The following is a 22,519-nucleotide window of genomic DNA, read 5'->3' on the forward strand; positions in this document are numbered from 1 at the left end:
GTTGGACCCTTACTTTACACCACATATAAAAATTAGTTCAAAATGAATCAAAGACTTAAATATAAGACACAAAAATATAAAACTTGTAGAAGAAAACATAGGGGAAATCTTCATGATATTGGTTTCAGTAACAATTTCTTGGATATAACACCAAAGGTACAGGGAACAAAAGAAAAAATAAATTATATGCCATAAAAACTAAAAAAAAAAAAATTGTGTGTCAAAGGATTCTATCATGATTATGAAATAGTAATCCACAGAATGGAGGAAAATATTTTCAAAGCATATATAATAAGTGATTAGTTTCTAGAATATATAAAGAATGTCAACAACTCACCAACAGCAAAAGATAAAAACCAACCAACTCCACAGAGTGTACATATCTCAACATAATAAAAGCCATATATGAAAAACCTACAACTAGCATTATACTCAATGGTGAAAAGCTGAAAGCATTCCCCCTAAGATCAGGAACAAGATAAGGATGTCCACTCACCACTTTTATTCAACATAGTTTTGGAAGTCCTAGCTACAGCAATCAGAGAAGAAAAATAAGTGAAGGGAATCCAAATTGGAAAAGAAGTAGTTAAACTATTACTGTTTGCTGATGATATGATACTATACGTAGAAGATCCTAAAGATGCTACCAGAAAACTACTAGAACTCGTGAATGAATTTGGTAAAGTTGCAGGTTACAAAATTACTACACAGAAATCTGTTGCATTTCTATACATAACAATGAAAGATCAGAAAGAAAGTCAAGAAGCAATTCCATTTACCACAACATCAAAAAGAATAAAATACCTAGGAATAAACCTACCTAAGGAGACAAAAGACCTGTACTCCCAAACTGTAAGATGCTGATGAAAGAAATTGAAAAAGACATAAACATATGGAAAGATATACCATGTTTGTGGATTGGAAGAATCAATATTGTCAAAATGACTATACTGCCCAAGGCAATCTACAGATTCAATGCAATCCATCTCAAATGGCGTTTTTCACAGAGCTAGAACAACAACAACAAAAAATCTCAAAACTTGTATGGAGGCACAAAAGACTCCAAATAGCCAAAGCAATCTTGGAAAAGAAACACAGAGCTGGAGGAATCAGCCTCCCTGAATTCAGACTATACTACAAACTACAGTCATCAAAACATTATGGTACTGGTGCAAAAATAGAAATATAGATCAATGGTACAGGATAGAAAACCCAGAAATAAGCCCATGCACCTATGGTCAATTAATCTATGACAAATGAGGCAAGACTACACAATGTTGGAAAGACAATCTCTTCAAATGGTGCTGGGAAAACTGGACAGCCACATGTTAAAAAAATGAAATTAGATCATTCTTTAACTCCATACACAAAAATAAGCTCAAAATTAATTAGAGACCTAAATGTGAGACTGGACACTATAAAACTCCTAGAAGAAAACGTAGGCATAATATTCTCTTACATAAATCACAGCAACACCTTTCTCAATCCATCTCCCAGAATAATGGAAATAAAAGCAAAAATAGACAAAGGAGATCTATTTAAATTCAAAAGCTTTTGCACGGCAAAGGAAACAACGAAGAAAATGAAAAGACAACCCACAGATTGGGAGAAAATATTTGCAAATGATGTGACCAATAAGGGATTAGTCTCCAAAACTTACAAACAGTTTATGATGCTCAACAGCATCAAAACAAATGACCCACTAAAAAAAATGGGCAGAAGACCTGAATAGACATTTCTCCAAAGACAACATACAGATGGCCAACAGTCATCTGTCCAACACGGCTAGTTATTAGAAAAATGCAAATCAAAACTGCAATGAGATATCACCTCACACTGGACAGAATGGCTATTGTCAAGAAATCCACAAACAATAAATGCTGGAGAGGGTGTGGAGAGAAGGGAATCCTCCTACACTGTTTGTTGGTGGGAATGTAAATTGGTACAGCCACTATGGAGAACAGTATGGAGGTGCCACAAAAAACTAAAAATAGAGCTACCATATGACCTTGCAATCCCACTCCTGGGCATAAATCTGGAGAAAAACATGATCCCAAAGGATACATGCAATGCAGTTTTCATTGCAGCACTGTTTACAATAGCCAAGATTTGGAAGCAACCTAAATGTCCACCCACAGAGGAATGGATAAAGAAGATGTGGTACATATATACAATGGACTATTACTCAACCATTAAAAAGAATGACACCACACCAGATAAAAATAATTAGGGATTGGGAGAGAATGTGATTATTTATTTAAGACAAGGGACCTATCAACAGCGATGGCACCCCACTCCAGTACTCCTTGCCTGGAAAATCCCATGGATGGAGGAGCCTGGTGGGCTGCAGTCCATGGAGTCGCAAAGAATCAGACCCGACTGAGCGACTTCACTTTCACTTTCATGCACTGGAGAAGGAAATGGCAACCCACTTCAGTGTTCTTGCCTGGAGAATCCCAGGGACAGGGGAGCCTGGTGGGCTGCCGTCTATGGGGTCGCACAGAGTCGGACACGACTGAAGTGACTTAGCAGCAGCAGCAGCAGAACAGCCAGTAAGGTTCACAGTTGTTAAGAGGTGGATGGAAATTGGGTCTGAGTTTCCTAGCAGCCATAAAAAGGAAAGTTAATTACATAATTCACACTGTCCATAGGATTCTAAACACGCGATTACTTAACTATCTCATTTATGGAAAATAATTTTCCTTTGAATTATTATTAAATATTTTGATATAATGCCATCAATAATTTTCTACAGGAAATAAAAAAACTAGTTTCATCGGTCCATTTTGTATTGCAATCCTCAATGTACCCCCACCAAATAACGCTAAAGTTCAGTGGCTGAATTCTCAAAGGGACAAAAACGGTTCTGCGTAGATCTGAAGCTCTGGCAGTTTAGCTTCACTGAAGGAAAAAATCTCGTATCCAGAAGAAATGAGGATACAACAATTAGTTTTCTAAAAATATTTATTTCTTACCATGAAGTTTAGATAAGTGAAGGCAACAGAGGCCTCATGGCTATAATCTTCTAACAGGAACCCCATAATATTTCTAATATTACCCCTGTGTCTTTAAGGGGGATACCTCTGACATCATTTTAGGAAACCCTGGCGTCTGTTAGATCTCATGACGCAACAGGAAGCCATTTTAACAATCTCAACGACATAGACCACAGAGCTCCCTGAGGCACGTCCCCTCAGTTTCTCGGAATTTAATCCAAAATCAGGAGTAATGAGCCTCCAAGATTCCCAGATTCCTGCTGACCATGGAGCTGAAACTTCTGGCGATCATGGAGCCCAAACTGCTAGTGACCAAGGCATCCAAACTCCTGCTGATGACCCTCCCGGTGATGCCGCCATTGCTGCCACTGGCACCCAGGCTGCTGTCCAAGCCTCAATGGAAAACTTACCCCAAGAGAAAGGTAAGATGTTTTTTCCTCTAAGAATCTTTGCCAGAAACGGACTATTATAAGTTTGAACTCCGGTGACCACAAGAAAAAATAAACGGACTACCTGCTATCTCTTGTAAAAACGACATAGTGACCTCGTTGAGAAGGGATCAGTTAATTCCGTAGTGACCTCGTTGAGAGGGGATCAGTTAATTCCGTTAAAGTAGCTGGGACTCGGATTCTGGTATTTAATGGGTTTGTGCGGCAGTGTATTTGTCACCAGGCGAGGTCACCTCTCTGAGGGACAAATCCGTCGAACCCAATGGATTTTGCAGTGCAACCGATTGTGCCAGCCCTTGTACAGATATCACTGTGTACTGGCAAAACTCCCACGGCCGTTCCAAGGGTCGTCCCTGGGTCAAGGGTGTTTGTTCTGCAGCCTTGTTCCGTGAGGCCCCAGAGCGGCTGTTACCCCGTGGTGATCAGAACCCTTCGTGCCGCCCCTCCCAGGCACGCGGCGAGCTCGCCGCCGCCTCGAGGCCACCCTCCAGTACGCTGGGCTGGCGGTGGAGGAGGCGTGGCGAGGTGGGGAGGGGTGGCGCGCGAGGCTCCTACCTGTGGCTACAAAGTCAGCCGGTCGCCTGCATCCCGCCAACGCTGGACGCAGCCTGGGAGCCCGCTCGCCCTCTGGAAACCCTCTGGGCAGAGAGGCGGTCCCAGTGCCAATCAGCGGAGGAGCGGGTGAGTCCGCCGATCGAAGGGCGCATGATGGGCACCAAAGGGCTTCGTGCTGTGCTACCCTTCCAAGCTGGCCTGGGGTGACGCTAAGGCTTAGGGCCCCTTGGACCCGAGAGAGATTTTCTAGGGAAATGGGATCAAAGACTCGGAGCCGCGCTCTGCCCTTGGGAGCTTAGTGCCCCCCTTGGGTAAGGATGGAGTGGTTATTGCCTCCAAACTGCAGCCAGCGGCAATGAACTTGAGAAAGTACCAGCTTAGGCTTGTGCTGAGTTATGCTGCTGGGAGCACGCGATCAGGCACTCTCCATCTAGCTATAATTCTAATTCCAATTCTAATTCTGGTGAAATGAGGTGGAGCTGGTGAAATGTGTGTGTGTGTGTGTCTGTGTGTGCTCGCGCGTGAGAGAGAGAGAATGGTGAAGAGCGGTCCTGTTAATTTAATTCGGTATCAAAGAGTGCTTGCTGCAAAAAAGTGGATGCTTTTCTTGAAGATGATACAACCAGTTCATTGTATAAAGTGAAAGTGTGTTAGTCATTCAGTCATGTCTGACTCTTTGCAACCCGATGGGCTATAGCCCGCCAGGCTCCTCTGTCCATGGAATTCTTCAGGCAAGACTACTGGAGTGTGTAAGCCATCCCCTTCTCCAGGAGATCTTCCCGACCCAGGGATCGAACCCGGGTCTTCTGCATTGCAGGCGGATTCTTTACTGTCTAAGCCAAATTTTCAGGTAGCAGATCTTTAAAAAAAAATCATTAAAACTCATTTCAACTAAGGGTGATTACCTTCTTTGAAATGATTCCAAGTTCTTACATTCTTTCTTTCATAAGAGAGGAGTTGCCAGGAAGCACTGAAATGAACAAAATGCCCTAGTCTTAGTTCTGCTGAGAAATCTAAAAGTTACTACTGATCTGATAAAATCTTGCTTAGCAGCTAGTTCTTCTGTACTTCTGCTACTTCTGTGAGTCTGTACTTCTGCTCCCTATCATAAATGTTTGTTGCTTTTATATTAGGCAGTGTACCCAGTTCCAAGATTTTTTAAATTAACTTTTCCCCTTATCTTTACATTTAGTTTTTGTATTTATGAGTTGCATGTGTTTGTATAACTGTATGAAGCAGGAAAAAGAGAGAAATGACTATCACAAATCATCAGTCCCTTTTTTCCCCTTTTTCTTTCTCTCTCCCTCCCCCTTCCCTTGCTGTCTCATCCTGGATGTCTCATCTCAGTTCTTGATTTCTCTTGTGCTCCTGTGCTATTCTGGTAGTTTCTGAAGTCAACCTAAAGGACTGAAACCATAACTAGTGAATGATTTACCTATAAAAGGGTCTCAGACTCACTTGTTTTTGTTTTTTTTGGTTTTTGTTGTTTTTTTTTTTCCCTTTTTCTCTATGTTAACTGATAATGTTAAATATTCTTTGTCCCCTCCTTTCCAATGTCTTCTTTAATTGAAGTATAGTTGATATGCAGTACTATATGTTACAAGTGTACAATATAGTGATTGACAGTTTTAAAGACTATGTTCTGTTTATTATTATAAAATATTGGGTACATTCCCCGTGTTGTACAATATATTCTTGTAGCTTATTTTTTTTTTTGTAGCTTATTTTTATACCTAATAGTTTGTACCTCTTAATGTGCTACCTCCAAATTTCCCCTTCCCTTTCCCTCTCTCCACTGGTAACCACTACTTTGTTCTGTGTATCTGTTAGTCTGCTTCTTTTTTGTTATATTCACGTGTGTGTGTTTTTTTTTAAAGTTCCCATTGCTTTTAAGTGAGATTTAAATAGAAAACTCAGAACTCAATTAATGGTTTACAGAATATTAGGAACTGTACATTATCTGGAGCTTTTTGTCTAACTTAAAAGTATAAGATTTCATAACTTGGTGTATAGCATAGTGTCCTTAGAACATAAGAAAACTTTGTCAGATTTCATATATGTACATGGCTTTATTTCCATTTTTGAGAAAAAATTCCTCAGAAGTAGTGTGGATCCTGAAACCCAAAATGCAAGCTATTACAGATGTATCTCAAATAGAAGTTAAAATAAGATTTTAAAAATGAAGATTAACTTGGAGATTATTCACTTTACAGAAGGTGTATTTTATATGTGTGTTGCTGCCAAGTCGCTTCAGTCGTGTCCGACTCTGTGCGACTCCATAGATGCCAGCCCACCAGGCTCCCCCGTCCCTGGGATTCTCCAGGCAAGAACACTGGAGTGGGTTGCCATTTCCTTCTCCAGTGCATGAAAGTGAAAAGTGAAAGTGAAGTCGCTCAGTTGGGCCCGACTCTTAGCGACCCCATGGACTGGAGCCTACCAGGCTCCTCAGTCCATGGGATTTTCCAGGCAAGAGTACTGGAGTGGGGTGCCATTGCCTTCTCCTTATGTGCGTATGAAGTGAAGTGAAAGTTGCTCAGTCGTGTCTGACTTGTTTGTGACCCCATGCCAGGCTCCTCTGTCCATGGGGTTTTCTAGGGAAGAATCCTGGAATGGCTTGCTATTTCCTCCTCCAGGGGATCTTCCTGACCCAGCAATTGAACCCACATCTCCTGTGGCTGCTGCATTGCCAGGTGGATACTTTACCACTTGAGCCACGAGGGAAGCCCATATTTCATTGTGTGTGTGTGTGTGTGTGTGTGTGTGTAGCTTCCCAGGTGGTGCTAGTGGTTAAAGAACCTGCCTGCCAATGCAGGAGACATAAGACACACAGGTTCGATCCCTGGGTGGGGAAGATCCCCTGGAGGAAGGCATAGAAACCCACTCCAGTATTCTTGCCTGGAGAATCTCATGGACAGAGGAGCCTGGCAGACTATGGCCCATAGGGTCCCATATCTTTGGACACGACTGAAGCAACTTAGCTCACATGCTCGCAAGATGGCTTTTAGAAATAATCAAGATATATCAAATAAGGTGTTTCCAAGCTGTATACACATCATTCCAGTGAGGGTTATTAGCAAGATATCGTATAATTTAACCATTACTACCAGAAGTGGTCGGTAGAGGGAGCAAGAGGAATTTTTAGTAACTTTCTGTTGGTTTTATTTCTGTTTTCAAGAACTCGAAAAAAAAGAGATGAGTAGCAGCCAGGATGAACCTCCTCACGAACTTGAGAACCAGTTTATATTGCGTCTGCCTATGGTAAGAAACCCTTGTATCTCAGACCAATTATCTTCACTGCATAGGTATTAGCTTTGCTTGGATTCTTAAATATTTCTGTTTATTTAAGATAGGCTATAAAACCAAGAACATTTGTTTCCCAGGAGTCATGTTCTATTGGCAGTTCTATCCCAGCAGGTACTCTTTTAAGCAGTATTTTTTTTTCATCCTGCACATGCCACTTATTTTCCTGGTTGAATTCCTGGCAAACGGGTAGGACGATGATGGACTCAGTCACTTATCACTGATGCTAAGAGCTTTGATCACTGGACAGCCAAGACAGGACTCTTCTAAAATAGAGTTCTTTTCTGTCACCTCAAAAGGGGCAGTCGAGTGGTCAGCACTGTCTCCTCAGATTCATCACCATGCGAGGCTGTCGAAGCTCACCTCAACATTGTGTTAGGGTTTCTTCCCCTGTTGATACCTGTGTTCAAGTGTTATTTAGTCTAAGAAAGGTATATTAAGGATGGGCTTCAGAAAGGTATTTCCTCACTTAGGGTTAATTAATATACCCTATAATTAGTCAGACATGACTGAGCAACTGAACAACAACAACAACAAATATATCCAGTAAACTGCAGCTAAGCCTTCCCTTAGCAACTACCACTGAAGGAACAGTGAAAACCAGGAATGTACAGCTAGGAGAAGGCATTATCTGTAGCTACTGAGAGACAATAGTGAGATTAGAGTCAACTTCTTCCTAACTTGACTTCACAGTGCACAGTATCACATGGTACATGGCACTCTTCCTAAAGTTTGAGAAGTTTAAGGTTTTATTTAAAGGAGGACTGTCTCTGACATATCTTTCTATTAGCTGCTAAGTTGACGGTTGATCCTTCTGATTTTTCAATTTACCTCCTTTTTAGGAACATGCTTCCACTGTCAGAAAGATGGTGCATTCTGGAAGTTCCTCCATGAAGAATAAACTAAAAATTGACTTATTTTGTAAGTAGTTAATATCCATTCACCATACATTGAACAGTAATTCATTAAGGGATTGCTGTGTGTCAGGCATAGTATTAGATGCCAAGGATGTGGCAAAGAATACAATGTGGTCTCTGCCTTGATGAACTCAAAGAGAGGCTTCAGTCACTCCCATCTCTTCTTTTTAAGAGGAAAGAAAATAGAACTTGCATAAAACTTGAGGTAATTATCATGGTGTGTATAAGAAAGAACTTGGAGGTCAACTGTGGGATTTACATACTGGTGATTGTCTTCTAGATGCAAGTTTTTCTGACTGTCTAGGGGAATAACAAGTGAATTTACTATTTTTTGTTCACAAAAGTGACATATCTTTATAGTATTTATTAGATTTTTAAATATGGAAAGGTATATGAAGAATAAAATTTTAAATGGCCCATAATCCCAGCACTCAGGTAGTATATTGTTTCTCTCTCTCTCTGGCTATTGTATAGAATTTTACCTTTGTGACTTCAACTAGAGATTATAACTTGAGACTTACTAGTACTATTCTAGAATCAACTCTTCCCTTTGAAAACACCCACGTTCAGTGACATGATCTAGTGCTCCTAATGGTGTCCAAATGAATGGGTTTGAACGAATGGAGTTGGTCTTTCAAGATGAGAGTGAAGATTTAATGCTTCATTCACTTTTAGTTCACAACCATTACCAAGAAACTTATCTACTTTTGACTGAGTGACATAAAACTGGAAAAAAAAGAGCTCCATATACTCCATTTTCTTTGCTTTGGGAAGTTGCTAGTTGTGTACCCAATTCTAGCATTATGAGAAATAATGTTTCAATGAAAGACTCATCTGTCTCACATAAGTCTTCATTATTCAAACCATCAGTTTTAAGAGTACATTGGGAAGATGTGAACCTTAATTTTTTCTACTTTTCTTTAGCTGACACACGTCATGCAGTTGTTGAGGTAGACAATGTCTCACTAGCTGCTAAGCTGGTTGATTTGCCTTGTGTTATTGGAAGCCTAAAAACTCTGGATAGAAAAAGTTTTTATAAAACGGCAGATGTTTCCCAGGTATGGACAAGCTTTCTTAATCTATTCACCCTCATACCCTTTTAGGATTTCCTTTCTTCCTCCTTTTCTTTCTTTCTTTCAATTCTCCTTTCACCTGTTTGTCATTTCTAATTTCCAGCTCAATTGCACAGGAATACAATGTCATGTGCTAGTTTAGTGTTTGATCCATCACTTTTCACTACTTAATTTTATCCAAACAGCTTTTAGAGCCTCCTGTTTGCCATTTATCATTATTTGAAAAATATGAACATCTGGGATCTTCGTCTGAACTTCCTGCTAACTCTGGAGGTTTACACTGGTTCTTGTTCATCATCTCTACTGTTGATTTTTTTATTTTCTTTCTAAATCAAAATGCTAAGATATATCTTTTTTCTCAGCCGTATTCCTTCTGCAGTGGTAAGCACTTGAGCAAAAAACAAAACAAAACAAAAACCCCTCAGTGTCCATATGCAGTGCTGCTGAGATAGAGAGGGAATGAATATGAGAGTATGTAATACTTGGTTTTCTGGAAATGCCAAGTATCATTCTCCTTCTGTGCCCCAGGATTTCTGGTGGTAAGAATGATCATGATCTATTACTAACTGAAGATTTGTGGCCATGGTCAGCTTCTCTGTCTTTGTCAAATGTAGATGCTTGTGTGCACTGCTGATGCTGATGTTCAGCCTTCTCCTGAAGAACCAGTAACCTCTACTGATCCTAAAGCAATCAGGAAAGCTGAAAAGCAGAGAAAGAAAAAATATACCTGGAAGCATGGCAGTAAGTCACCAACAGTCCCTTGCTCATTCTGGCTAACTATATTTATCTGCTGAGTTCTGATTACTTGTGAGCCAGGGATCTGTTGTCACACTTAGGTATTTGGTTCAGGAGGCATCTAGACACTCTTAAAAGAACAAGTTGTGTCATGAGTCTGTAGCTTATAGTGTGAGCTTTCTCTGTCCAATTCAGATAGATATGTGACTACCATCAATCATACATACATTTCACCATGTTGAATTTATTTCAGTTACTCCACCACTTAGGAATGTCAGAAAGAGAAAGTTCCGCAAAACAATAAAAAAGGTTTGTGGCATGCAATTTCTGTGTCTTCTGGGTGGATTGGAAGAGGATTATGGGGGGGAGGAGGGAGACAGTCAGTCGGATGTTCATTTGTTCACTCATTTATATGTCCAGTAAACATTTATTGAGTGTGAGCAACATGCCAGGCACTGTGTGCTAACAAATGGAAATATGTAATGAACAAAAACAGACTGGACTCTTGAAGTTATAGGCTAGTGTTTAGGAAAAGATGTGTCATGAATTTGAAACTTCTGCTAATGCTTTCAAACGTTTCCAGCTTCAAAATCTTATTTTAAAGTGAACCCAGCCAGAACCTGAGAATTGGGAAATGTGGTTGTATTCCTAACCTTACCTCAGATTTGTAGAACCCTGGAAAAACTACAAGAGTACTATGCCTTGGCTTCTTTTTTAATTAAATTTTTTATTTTGAAATAATTGTAGATTCACATGCAGTTGCAAGCAATAAAAAAGATACGCCATGTACCCTTGACCTAGTTTTTACCATTGTAACTTTTTGCAAAACTGTAGTACAATATCACAAACAAGACATTGACATTATCACTATTCACTAATCTTTTTCAAGTTGCTCCAGTTTTACTTGTACTCCTCTGTATGTGTGTGCATGTGTTTGTTGTTGTTTAGTCACTAATGCATGTCTGACTCTTTGCAACCCGATGGACTGTAGCCTGCCAGGCTTTTCTGTCCATGGGATTTCCCAGGCAAGAATACTGGAGTGGGTTGTCGTTTCATTTTCCAGAGGATCTTCCCGATCCAGGGATCGAACCCATGTCTCCTGCATTGACAGGCAGATACTTTACTGCTGAGCCACCAGGGAAGTCCTTGCATGTGTTTAGTTCTATGCAGTTATCCCATGTGTATGTTGGTGTATCTACCTACACTGTCAAGATACTAAACAGTATTGTCACTACCAGGATCCCTCATCTTGCCCTTGAAAGCTACACCCACCTCCCTCCAACCCCCACCACCAGGCTGTAACCCCCGCTAATCACTACTATGTTCTCCATCTCTATAATTTTGTCATTTTGAAAATGTCATATAAGTGGAATCATACAAAGTATAACATTTGAAACTGGCTTTTTTTCCACTCAGATTAATTCCCTTAAGGTCCATGCAGACTGTTGCATGTATGAATAGTTCCTTCCTTTTTATTGCTGAGTGGTAGGCTGTGTTATGAATGTACCATAATTTGCTTAATTGTTCACTCATAGAACATCTGGGTTGTTTACAGTTTTTGACTGTTATAAATAAAGCTGCCAGCAGATTTTTGTGTGAACATAAGTATTCATTTCTTTGGCATAAATACCCAGGAGTACAATTACTGGATATGTTGCATATTTAGTTTTATAAGAAACTACCCATAGCATTTTCCAGAGTGGCTGCACCATTTTACATTAGCACCAGCAATGTTCACACAATCCAGTTCTCCATTTTCACCAGCATTAGGTGTTGTCGCTAGTTTTCAGTTTTAGTCATTCTGATATTGTGTAGTGATCTCACTGTGGTATTTACTTTTCCCTCATGGCTAATGATGTTGAGCGTCTTCTCAGGTGCTTGTTTTCCATCTGTATGTCCATTTCAATGAAGTGTCTGTTCATGCCTTTAGTCCATTTTCTAAATGGATTGTTTTTACTGTTGAGTTTTGAGAAGTTCTTTTTTATATTCTAAATACTAGTTTTCTGTCAGATATGTGGTTTGCAAATATTTTCTCCCAGTCTGTAACTTGTCTTTTCAAATTCTCCACAGGGTCTTTCAAAGAGCTAAAGATTTTTGTTTGATGAAGTCCAATTTATTGATTTTGTTTTCTTTTAAGGATCTTGTTTTTCATGTCAATTATAAGAACTATTTGTCTAGCCCAGATTTCTCCTATTTTTAAAAAAAGTTTTACATTTAAGTTTGCAATCTATTTTTGTGTTAATTTTTGTACTTGAAGGTTAGTTCAAGATTCTTCCTGTTTTTTTCTTTGCATGTCCAAAATCTGCAGCACCATTTGTTAAAAAGGCTGCCCTTTGTCCATTGTATTGCTTCTGCACCTTTGTCAAAAATAAGTTGGGCAAAAAAAAAAAAAAAAAGTTGAGCATATTTGTGTGAGTTTTTTTCCTGGGTTCCCTATTCTGTTTGACTGATCCGTGTGTTGATCACCAATTCCACAATGTAGCTTTGTAATAAGTCTTGGAATCAGGAAGATTTATTTTATTTTATTTTGTATTCAAGATTATTATAGCCATTCTAGAGCCTGTACCTTTCCATATACGTTTTAGATAAGTTTGTCATGTATTACATAAAACGTTGTTGGAATTTTGATAGGAATTGCATTAAAGCTATGGAACAATTGGGGAAGAATTGATAGTTTTACTATGTTTAATCTATGAACACAGTTGCTTTGGCTTTATACTGTTAGTCTAGAGCATTTATTGAGTGTCTACTAAATAGAAAACTATGTTAAGAATGGGTCTAGAACTCTTTAAACTTTAGTAAGATAGAACAACTTCATCGTTTACTGTCTTCTCGTTCATAGGTTGCTGATTTCAAACAAATTGAAGAAATGGACCTTCCTGTGGTAGACAAATCATAATATAACCTTATTGTTTATCTAGAGTGGATTTTATTTTGCAGCTTTTAACAAACCCAAAAAATTATCAAGTTTACTTTTGAGCCTTCCTTCTCACCTGTAACCCCCACTCCCGTACACATAGACTGAATTTGATTCACTGAAAAATGAAGAATTCATTGTTTAATGTTTGACAGCTCCTAGAGCAGAAGATGCAATTTGATCAGTAGTCTTGGTATCTTAATCTGCTTCTTTTCTGTGATATTTATTTTAAAAAATTTTCTTGGAAGCCAGAGTTCACTTTTACCAGCAGTTTTTTTTTTGCAATTGCTTATTCCCCCTCAAAGTTCTAATTTCTATTTGTGGCACGTTGAATTGGTTGCCATGGAGATAATTGTCTAAAACTGGATTTAAGGGAGAATGTGTATAAAAACAGGCTAAGGTCCTGTTTTTATAGGAAACTCTCTAATAAAGATGTGGGAAAGTAGAATCTGGGAATTTGGGTCTTTACACAAAATTATGTCTAAGTAGCAAAAAATCGTAGTTTTTTGCTAGTAAGGGTCAATGCAAATAATTAATAACTGCGACTTAAGGGTGGTACTTCTGAGAGAGCCTTTAGAGTTGCAGATTGAAAAGATTAAATGTCTCAAGTAATTGATTGGGAAAAATAAGCTTGCTGTACAAAAATATAGACCCTGATCAAAGTTTCCTTCATAAACAGCATTGTTTAAAGTAGAAATTTGATTGGATGTATCTTAAGCCTAAATTTTTTAATTCATTCATATGTAGGAAAAGGCCATTCCTGCAAAACACAGGGTGTTAAATAACATTATTGGTATCCCTTTTTTCCCTACTGTGGTTCAGCACATTGAATCTCCTGAGGTGGAAAAGGAAGTGAAAAGACTGCTGTGTTCAGATGCTGAAGCTGTCAATGCCCGTATCCTTTTATACTAAATATTTTCTGTGTAGTTTGTTCCACCTCACATGCACTTGGTGACAAGCCCTCATTTCTGGTATTTGTGTGCTGACGTTAATGTATAGAACTTAGAATTTGGGGTAATGTTACTTTCTAGCTAGGAACAGTACATTCATATAATAGAAATAATCTACTTGTGTAATTCAATATAAAACATTTATCCATACTAGGAATCCAGCTACAAATGGCCTGAAGTTGGACTAAATTAAATAGCACTTTCAGATAGAGAGGCTTTTCCCTTTCAACATTGCCTTCTTTCTTTCTGCCTTTTCCTTGACTTCCTCTGCTTTTAGGGTGGGAGGTCATTGCTGAAGATGAAACCAAGGAAATAGAAAGTCAAGGCTCCATTCCTGGCTATGCAATAGCCTCAGGAATGAGCGACTATAAGCAGCGTCATACCTTACCAGGTACGCTAATAAAGGCAAAGCAGAAGATTCAGAGAGAGCAAGTGTTGACTGTGTGTGGGCCCATTCTCCACAGACTCACAGGCCAATCACAAAAAAATGATCCCTTTGCCCTTCTTGCCTCTTATTGGTCCCTCAAGTTAAAGGGTTTTATATTGGGGTTCTAATATCCCATCCATCACTGCTATTCTAAAATTCCTATGGGCCCTTGGTTGTCTAAATATTTTGATCATTGAATACATGGATGAATCTTACACTGTTTTGTATTTTCTGTCCTTGTTTTATAAAGGGAATCATCTTCCTGTGAGAAAAATTATTTATGAAATTCATTGGTTGCCCAGTAAACTTGAGGGGGAGTATAATTGCAGCTGGAGTAGGAGTCATTTGAAAAGCTTCAAATGTTTTCACCTTCCTCTTTTTTATTTTTTTTTTTATTTTATTTTATTTTTTTTTTTTTTGTGTGTGTGTGTGTGTGTATACCTGTGGCGGATTCATTTTGATATTTGGCAAAACTAATACAATTATGTAAAGTTTAAAAATAAAATAAAATTGGAAGATTTAAAAAAAATAAAATAAAAAATAAAAAGGTACACACACACACACACACACCTTCCTCTTTTTTAAAACCCTTAGAATATTATGTGCTTCAGGAGATGCGCAATGATTCTAGCAATAACACTGAGGAGGATGATAAAGACGAGGAGGAGGAGGAGGACTATGATGATGAAGAGGAGGAAGATTATTATGACGAGGATATGGAAAGGGAGCTACAGACCAGGTTCACTGAATATGACCAGTATGAGGCAAAGGAGGGAACCAGCTCAATGGGTAAGTTAGAGGGAAAAACAAAAGGGTGGGCCAGAGTGGGTGCCAGTACTAAAGACTGACTTTGAACTTGCATTAGATGCAAAGTTAAGTTTGAGAAATTATTGCTCAAATATGTACTGGAGTTTTAGTTGATTTGGACCTTGGTCCACTAGTTTAGGCCTTGTTTAATAGATACCTGAGATTTTTGTCTATCTGTGTTAGTCATGGAAATTCAGAAGTACACTCAGTACGCAGAGAAAATGCTCCATGAGATTCAGCGCAGGGCACAAAGACAGAAGGATCTCATCAGGAAAGTGGAAAACCTGACACTCAAGGTAAATTCTTGTTGGCTGGTATAAAGATATCTTGATATCTTACTTTCAAAATCCCATCTCTGTGTTTTCCGCTCATCTCATCTCTGCGCAGCATTCTAGTTCATTCATGAACCTGAGCAACCGCTTTAGAAATCCCTAATAAAAGATAGCCATATTTTGTTTTACCTGAGTAATTTTGTTCATCCTATATAAGCATTTGGGGGAAGGGACCAGCAGACTTGAAATAATAATTGCCAATATTAAACATTTAACAATGTGAAAGGCATACACAGAGCTAAGCATTTTACATGTGTTACTACATTTCATCCTGACATCCCTGAAATACAGGTACTGTCCCTATTCCCATTTAATAGATAAGAAATTGAAATTCAAAGTTCAGTAATTTGCCAGGGACCACAGTAAGTGGTAGAGCATAGATTGAATTCTATTCCTCTGTATCAAAATGTATTCATTACAATGAAAGAGAATTAAAGTTAATTTTTAAATTTCATGATGCCTGCTTGAATAAAGAATTAATATCATGCTTGAGTTTTATTAATACAAATTAATGCATATTTTATTAATACACATTTCAGCAAAAGGAAAATGTATGTCTAGGCCATGTTTCTTCCCCTTTTATAGTGAGGGAAATTCTGAAGCATTTGGGGAATTTCTTGCCAGATTGTTTTTCTGTAGAGCTTTTCTCATTGAAGGGGAGAAACTTGATACAGAACTGTACTTATTCAGAGTGTTGTCCTTCAGAATAACCAAGTGAGATAATAGATGTGGACATACTCTGAAAGATACAGATATCGTGATTACTATTGCATGCAGTATTAGTTGAGAATGATAATATTCTGTCCGAGTGCAGGGGAATGAAAGAGTCAGCAACCAATTTCAGGCCAGCTTTTTAAATGGTTCACCACAGTCAAAGGATTTGTGCTAAGCTAGAGAAAGGTAAAATGGAGGCATTCCAACTGTTTGTTTTAGGGCAAGAAAAAAACTGCTTTGTAGGGTCAAAAAATCAAATCAAATGGCCCTGTAGTTGGAGAGCATAGTTTTTAAACTCTAAATCCTTTAAAAAATTTTTTTATTGAAGTATAGTCGATTTACAGTGTTGTGCCAGTCTCTGTTTCACAAAGTGATTCAGTTACACACATAAAGACAGTCTTTTTCTAAATCCTTTTTAAAAGCCTTTTGTTACAACAGTTTTTTTTTTAATTTATCAAATTATTTGCCAAACTCTTTGTCTCTCTTGGTTCTCTTTTCCTTTGAGACTCAGCATTCATCATTTATATGATTTGCTTTCCAGAATCATTTACACTCTGTGCTGGAGCAGCTTAAGTTACAGGAAGAAGAAAAAACTGAGCAGGTGAGAAGTGTGTTTTCACATCAACCAGAAAATTATTTGTTTGATACAATAAATTATTTGATAGAAAGAATCCCCCAATCTCATTTCTGGCTGTTCTTTTCATAGGAATAGTAGTGGCCCAAATCTTCTAAATGAAGGTAGCAGGTTGAAACAAAGTCTTTGTGAAAATTCACTCATTCAGCAGGTCTTAAATGCCTATTAAGTGAAAAGCACTGGATGTACACACAGTGTTGAGCAAGACAGATACAGTACTTGTCCTAATGGAACGAACAGTCTAGCAGGGAAGATCAACAGTAAACAAATTATAATGCAAATATAAAGGTGCAAATAATAAAGGAGAGCTATGAAGGAGAGTCCGGGTGTGCTTTGAATAAAGAGAGTCCTGCATTAAATTGGGAGGGGGGATCATAATCAGCCTTTCTGAGGAAGTGATATTTAAGCTGAGACCTGAAGGGTAAGTCCAAGCAAAAAGGATATGAAGAGCTTCTTGGGTGGAGCATATGCCAGGTCCCACAATGGGAAAGAGCTTGGTCTCTTTGAGGACCTCAAGTATTTAAAGCAAAGAAGTGACTCAACGTGAGGTTGGTGAAGTATGCAGAGGCCATATTGTATGGTCCCTTGCAGGCCATGATAAGGAGGATGGGTTTTAGTCTTAAGAATGCAATGGGAAACCTTGGAGAGTTTAAAGCAGGAAAGTGACATTTAATTTAAAAGTTTTAAAGATCCCTTTGATTATTGATATCTGGAGAATGGATTGTGGGAGGACAGGACTAGAAGCTGAGAGGGCAGTTAGGAGGCTGTGTTGTAGTCTAACAAAAGATGATGGTAACTTGAAATAAGGAGGTGGAAACGGAGAATAAATATTTTTTCTTTTTTTACTGAAGTATAGTTAACTTACTATGTTGTGTCAGTTTCAAGTGTACAGCAAAGTGATTCAGTCATATTTGTGTGTATGTGTGTGTGTATATATATATGTGTGTGTGTGTGTATCCATCCATCCATCATGTGCTCAGTCGTGTCTGACTCTTTGCGACCCCATGGACTGTAGCCCGCCAGGTTCCTCTGTCCATGGATTTCCCAGGCAAGAATACTGGAGTGGCTTGCCATTTGCTGCTGCATGGGATCTTCTCCACCCAGGGATTGAACCTGAGTCTCCTGAGTCTCCCACATTGCAGGTGGGCTCTACCACTGGAGCCATCTCTTTGCAAACTCTTTTCCATTATTGGTTATTACAGGATACTGAGTATAGTTCCCTGTGCCATACAGTTGGTCCTTGTTGTTTATCTAGTTTATACATAGTAATATATATATGGGGTTCCCTGATGGTTCAGTGGTAAAGAATCCACCTGCCAAACAGGAGATGTGAGTTCGATTCTTGCCTGGGAAGTCCCATGGACATTGCAAAAGTCAGACACGACTTAGCTACTAAACAGCAACAAACACGTATATGTTAATCCCAAACTCCTAATTAATCCCTCCCCACTCTTTCTCCTTTGGTAACCATAAATTTGCTTTTATGTCTGTGGGTCTATTTTGTTTTGTATATAAGTTCATTTGTACCATTTTTTAGATTCCACATACAAGTGATATGATATTTGTCTTTCTCTGACTTAATACTTCACTTAATAGGATAGTCTCTAGATCCATCCATGTTGCTGAAAATGGCATTATTTCATTCAGAAAGAATATATATATTTGTAAATGCAATAAGATGTTTTATAACTGTTTATTGGGATATAAATTCATGTGCCATACAATTCACCCATTTAAACTGTACAATTCAGTGACTTTTAGTATGTTCACAGAATTGTGCATTCATCACCACAACCAATTTTACATTTTCATCACCCCCAAAAGAAACTTGTACCCATTAGCAGTCACTTGTCTTCTGACCCTCCCACACACTCCATACCCATCCCCACCCCCCAGCTCTAGGTAACCACTAATCTTATTTCTACTAGCCTACTTTGCCTATTCTGATTATTTCATATAAAAGGAAATATAAAATACATGGTCTTTGTGTTTGGCTTCTTTCACTTGGCATAATGTTTTCAAAGTTAACCATGTTGTGGAATATATCAGTACTAGATTCTATATTATGGCTGAATAATATTCCATTGTACAGATATACAACATTTTGCTTATCCATCAGTTGACACTTGGGTTGTTTCCACCTTTTGGTTATCACGAATTATGCTGCTGTGAACATTTATATATGAGAGAATATATTTTAAAGTTAGAATTGATGGGACTCAGGTCAGTTTCTGGGCTTTGAAGGAGAAGGGAGCGTTAAGGGCATAGGCTTGATTTCTAACTTGAAAGACCATTATTTAAAGCCCCCAAAGGTTGAGCAGAGAGAAGAGAGCAGTGTGGGATTAGTGAAGGTCAAGCAGCTGTACAGAAATGTATGCTGGTTAAGAGTAGGATAATGGTTTTAAAGAGACTGGTGGTCTTATTATGAGGATGGACTTAGCATGGGGCTCTTTTTAGTTATTTATTTTTGGCTGCCTCATGCAGATTGGGGAATCTTAGTTCTCTGACCAGGCATTGAACCTCAGCAGTGAAAGTGCAGAGTCCTAACCACTGGACCACCAGGGAATTCCCTAGTATGGGGCTCTTAAGGTAGTGATGCCATTCCCCCATGTCCATCCCCATACCAACAAGGTCAGGAGAATTCTCACGTTCCGTATATGCCCTTCCCCTTGGCACATCACTCACCCAAGTACTGCTTATATACAACCATGTGAACAGTTAATGCCACGATTGCTTTAACACCCACTGAACATCTTTATTTTCCTCCATATAAGTAGTTAATATTGGGGAAGTGCTATTTTCAACATAGAACTATTGCTGTACTCTTTATTCACTTAGAGTCCTTTGTGTGATGTGTGCTGAGTCACTCAGTCATGTCTGACTCTTTGTGACCCCATGGACTGTAGCCCACCAGGCTCCTCTGTCCATAGGGATTCTCCAGGCCAGTACACTGGAGTGGGTAGCCTTTGCCTTCTCCAGGGGATCTTCCCAACCCAGGGATCAAACCCAGGTCTCCCACATGGCAGATGGATTCTTTACAAGCTGAGCCACCAGGGAAGCCCTTTATGTTAGCTCATTTATTCAACACAGATTCATTGGGTTCCTACTTAAAGCTAGGTTCTGCAGGGAACTACAAAATGCTTATGACACAATCTCTGCCTCCAGTTGGGGAGAAATCCATGAGAGGGATAGGAATTTAAAGGAATGAGAGCTCACTTTTCTCCATGGATATTAGAGGAAACTTCATAGAGAGATGGTGTTTAGGGCCTTAAGAGGTGGGTAGGGTTTTAATAAGCTTCCCAGGTGGCCCAGTGGTAAAGAATCTGCCTGCCAATGCAAGAGACTGGGTTTCAATCCCTGGGTCGGGAAGATTCCCTGGAGTACAAAATGGCAACCCACTCCAGTATTCTTGCCAGGAAAATCCCATGGACAGAGGAGCCTTTGTGTCCATGTGGTCACAAAGAGTCGGACACGACTGAGCAACTGAGCACACACAGACACAGGGTTTAATAAAGAGACTGAGAAACAAAGCCATTCTGTATAGAAAGTAGCATGCACAATGGCTCAGAGGTGGTGATGCCAGGCTTAAGAGTTTAGATTTTTGGTGTAGTTCATAATAAACCTTAAAAGCTTTTTCACCTGGACAGTAACTCAGGAAAACTTCTGTGCTAGAAGTATATAGGAGAAATTGAGGTAGGAAAAGATTAGAGGAAGATGCAAGTGATGGAATCTGAACTTAAAAGTTGACTGGCACTGTTCTTTTTTAACATTTTAAGACTAAGTAACATAGCCTTCAGTTCAGTTCAGTTCAGTTGCTCAGTCGTGTCCAACTCTTTGTGACCGCATGGACACAAAGGCCTCCCTGTCCATCACCATCTCCTGGAGTTCACTCAAACTCACATCCATCGAGTCAGTGATGCCATCCAGCCATCTCATCCTCTGTCGTCCCCTTCTCCTCCTGCCCCCAATCCCTCCCAGCATCAGTCTTTTCCAATGCGTCAACTCTTTGTATGAGATAACCTTATAAATGCCAAATAACAGTCTTTCCATTTGGTTTACATAAGTAAATTCTAGATCAAGTAATGGGACTTAAGATTTCAGATGAATTTTTCATGTTTTTTCTCCCTCTCCCTACAGCTCAGTTATCTACAGGAAAAACTGAACTATTTCCTGAAGAAGTGAGGAGAGTCTTCAATCTGGCACCCAGGCCTTCGATTCACCATCCAGACTGAAGTCTAGATAAACTGTGCCTGTTTCTTTTCCTTTCATTGCCCTATGCCAAATCATTTGTATTTGCTTCTCTGAACCTTTTTTTTTTTTTTTTTGGCTAGTTCTGTAGGACTTGAAGACCCAGCTCAACTATGAGACTTGGCTTCTTTTTATAAAGTTTTAAGAATTTCTTAAATGCTTCTCTACTATGGTGCCATCAGATAATTCGGCCATGCTTGCCAAAGGCAGACAGTCTTAAATCTGAAGGCTATATAGCCAGTCTGCATAGATTTTACTTTTTCTTCTGCTTGTTTCAAATATTTACTGAAACAGAACAAAGTCAAACCATTTCTGCCAAGTGCTAGAACCCGCCACAGTGAATTTAAGTGCCTTCCTGGCAGCAATTGATACTAAATTGTGAGATGTCTTTGTTCAGGCATTAGCAGCTGTTTTCCTGCTCAGGGGAAATTTCTTGCTGCCACCATCTTCTTTCCATTGTTAATATTTTTAGAATTGTGCCTGGTTGTTATTTGGCAGCTATGGGAATAGTTAGAGCAGAGGTGAAATTCTGAGCTGTTATCCTTATGCTGAACCGCTTCATCCTAACCCCCACCAGAAAAGGTTAGGAAAAAACAGATACCTGTGAGTATTCCCTGGTAGCCTACTGGTTAGGATTCCAGGCTTTTCACTGGCGTGGCCAGGGTTCAGTCCCTCGTCTGGGAACTCCTGCAAGCTACATGGCACAAACCAAAAACAGATGCCTGTGAAAACATCCTTAAAAACCCTGGGCCAGTTCATTTATTTCTAGCTGTATTAAGATTTTCTAGTCTGTGTTTTTAAGCAATAAAATTCTTTAAGTGGATTACTGTCACTTTATTAAAACAGTTCCCACGAGAAGTACATTCAAATCCAAAAGGAAACTGGTGAGACAAGCAATAAATTCTGCAGTTAGGAAATGACAGAAGATGCTGTCAGCACTGGGGCATCCTTCTAAAGAGCTCTTAGGATGATTCCTAATGAACTAAGCAAATTGTCTCATATTCACAATACATCATTGGGCTTTTGAGAAAAGGTACAGAGAAGTGATTAAAAATGGCAGCTCCAATATTTGCACTGAATTATGTTGTAGTGGAAGGAACACAAGGTTAGAATCCTGGCTCTGCTACCTAACTTGGGCAAGTCCCTACACCTCTTAGAACTTCTGTGTCCTTATGTGGAAATTAAGGGTGATAATGCTTATCACCAAAAGGTAGCTGAAGGTTTTCTGGAAGTAGCCCAGCTTGACCCAGGTCTGGTCTCAATTGATGAGGTTGGTGCCACTCTAGGAAATGAGCCCCCAAGTCTTCTCTGCCACTTTTAGTGCTCCCATTCCAAGTTGAAAGTAATAAGCCAAGGGCAGAGAAGGGGAAGTCAGTATGTATGGGCTGGGCCTGTGCAGAAGGGATGAAGACACAAGGAATGCTTGGGGGAAAATGCAGGAGAAAAGTGGGACTAAAGGGAAGGA

At 39.3% G+C, this 22,519-nt stretch overlaps 1 protein-coding gene across 3 annotated transcripts; it reads left to right on the plus strand.

Moving 5' to 3' along the window:
• Positions 1-3,051: 3,051 nt before the first annotated feature.
• TAF7L (TATA-box binding protein associated factor 7 like) lies at positions 3,052-21,877 on the plus strand. Of its 3 annotated transcripts, none has more exons than XM_061409218.1 (13): positions 3,062-3,418; positions 7,176-7,258; positions 8,143-8,221; positions 9,142-9,275; positions 9,905-10,031; positions 10,279-10,334; positions 12,868-12,909; positions 13,765-13,837; positions 14,170-14,283; positions 14,914-15,108; positions 15,310-15,422; positions 16,714-16,773; positions 20,944-21,877. In XM_061409218.1, the coding sequence occupies exons 1-13, from the start codon at positions 3,229-3,231 to the stop codon at positions 20,986-20,988; spliced, it is 1,311 nt and encodes a 436-aa protein (XP_061265202.1). In that variant the 5' UTR covers positions 3,062-3,228; the 3' UTR covers positions 20,989-21,877. The 3 variants fall into 3 exon arrangements, with proteins under 3 accessions (XP_061265204.1, XP_061265202.1, XP_061265205.1); XM_061409221.1 differs by lacking the exon at positions 3,062-3,418 and adding an exon at positions 3,855-4,126; XM_061409220.1 differs by lacking the exon at positions 15,310-15,422 and having other exon boundaries at positions 3,052-3,418.
• The last annotated feature ends 642 nt before the right edge of the window (positions 21,878-22,519 follow it).

This window comes from Bos javanicus, chromosome X (genome assembly GCF_032452875.1).
Source record: "Bos javanicus breed banteng chromosome X, ARS-OSU_banteng_1.0, whole genome shotgun sequence".
In the NCBI taxonomy this organism is placed as follows: domain Eukaryota; kingdom Metazoa; phylum Chordata; class Mammalia; order Artiodactyla; family Bovidae; genus Bos; species Bos javanicus.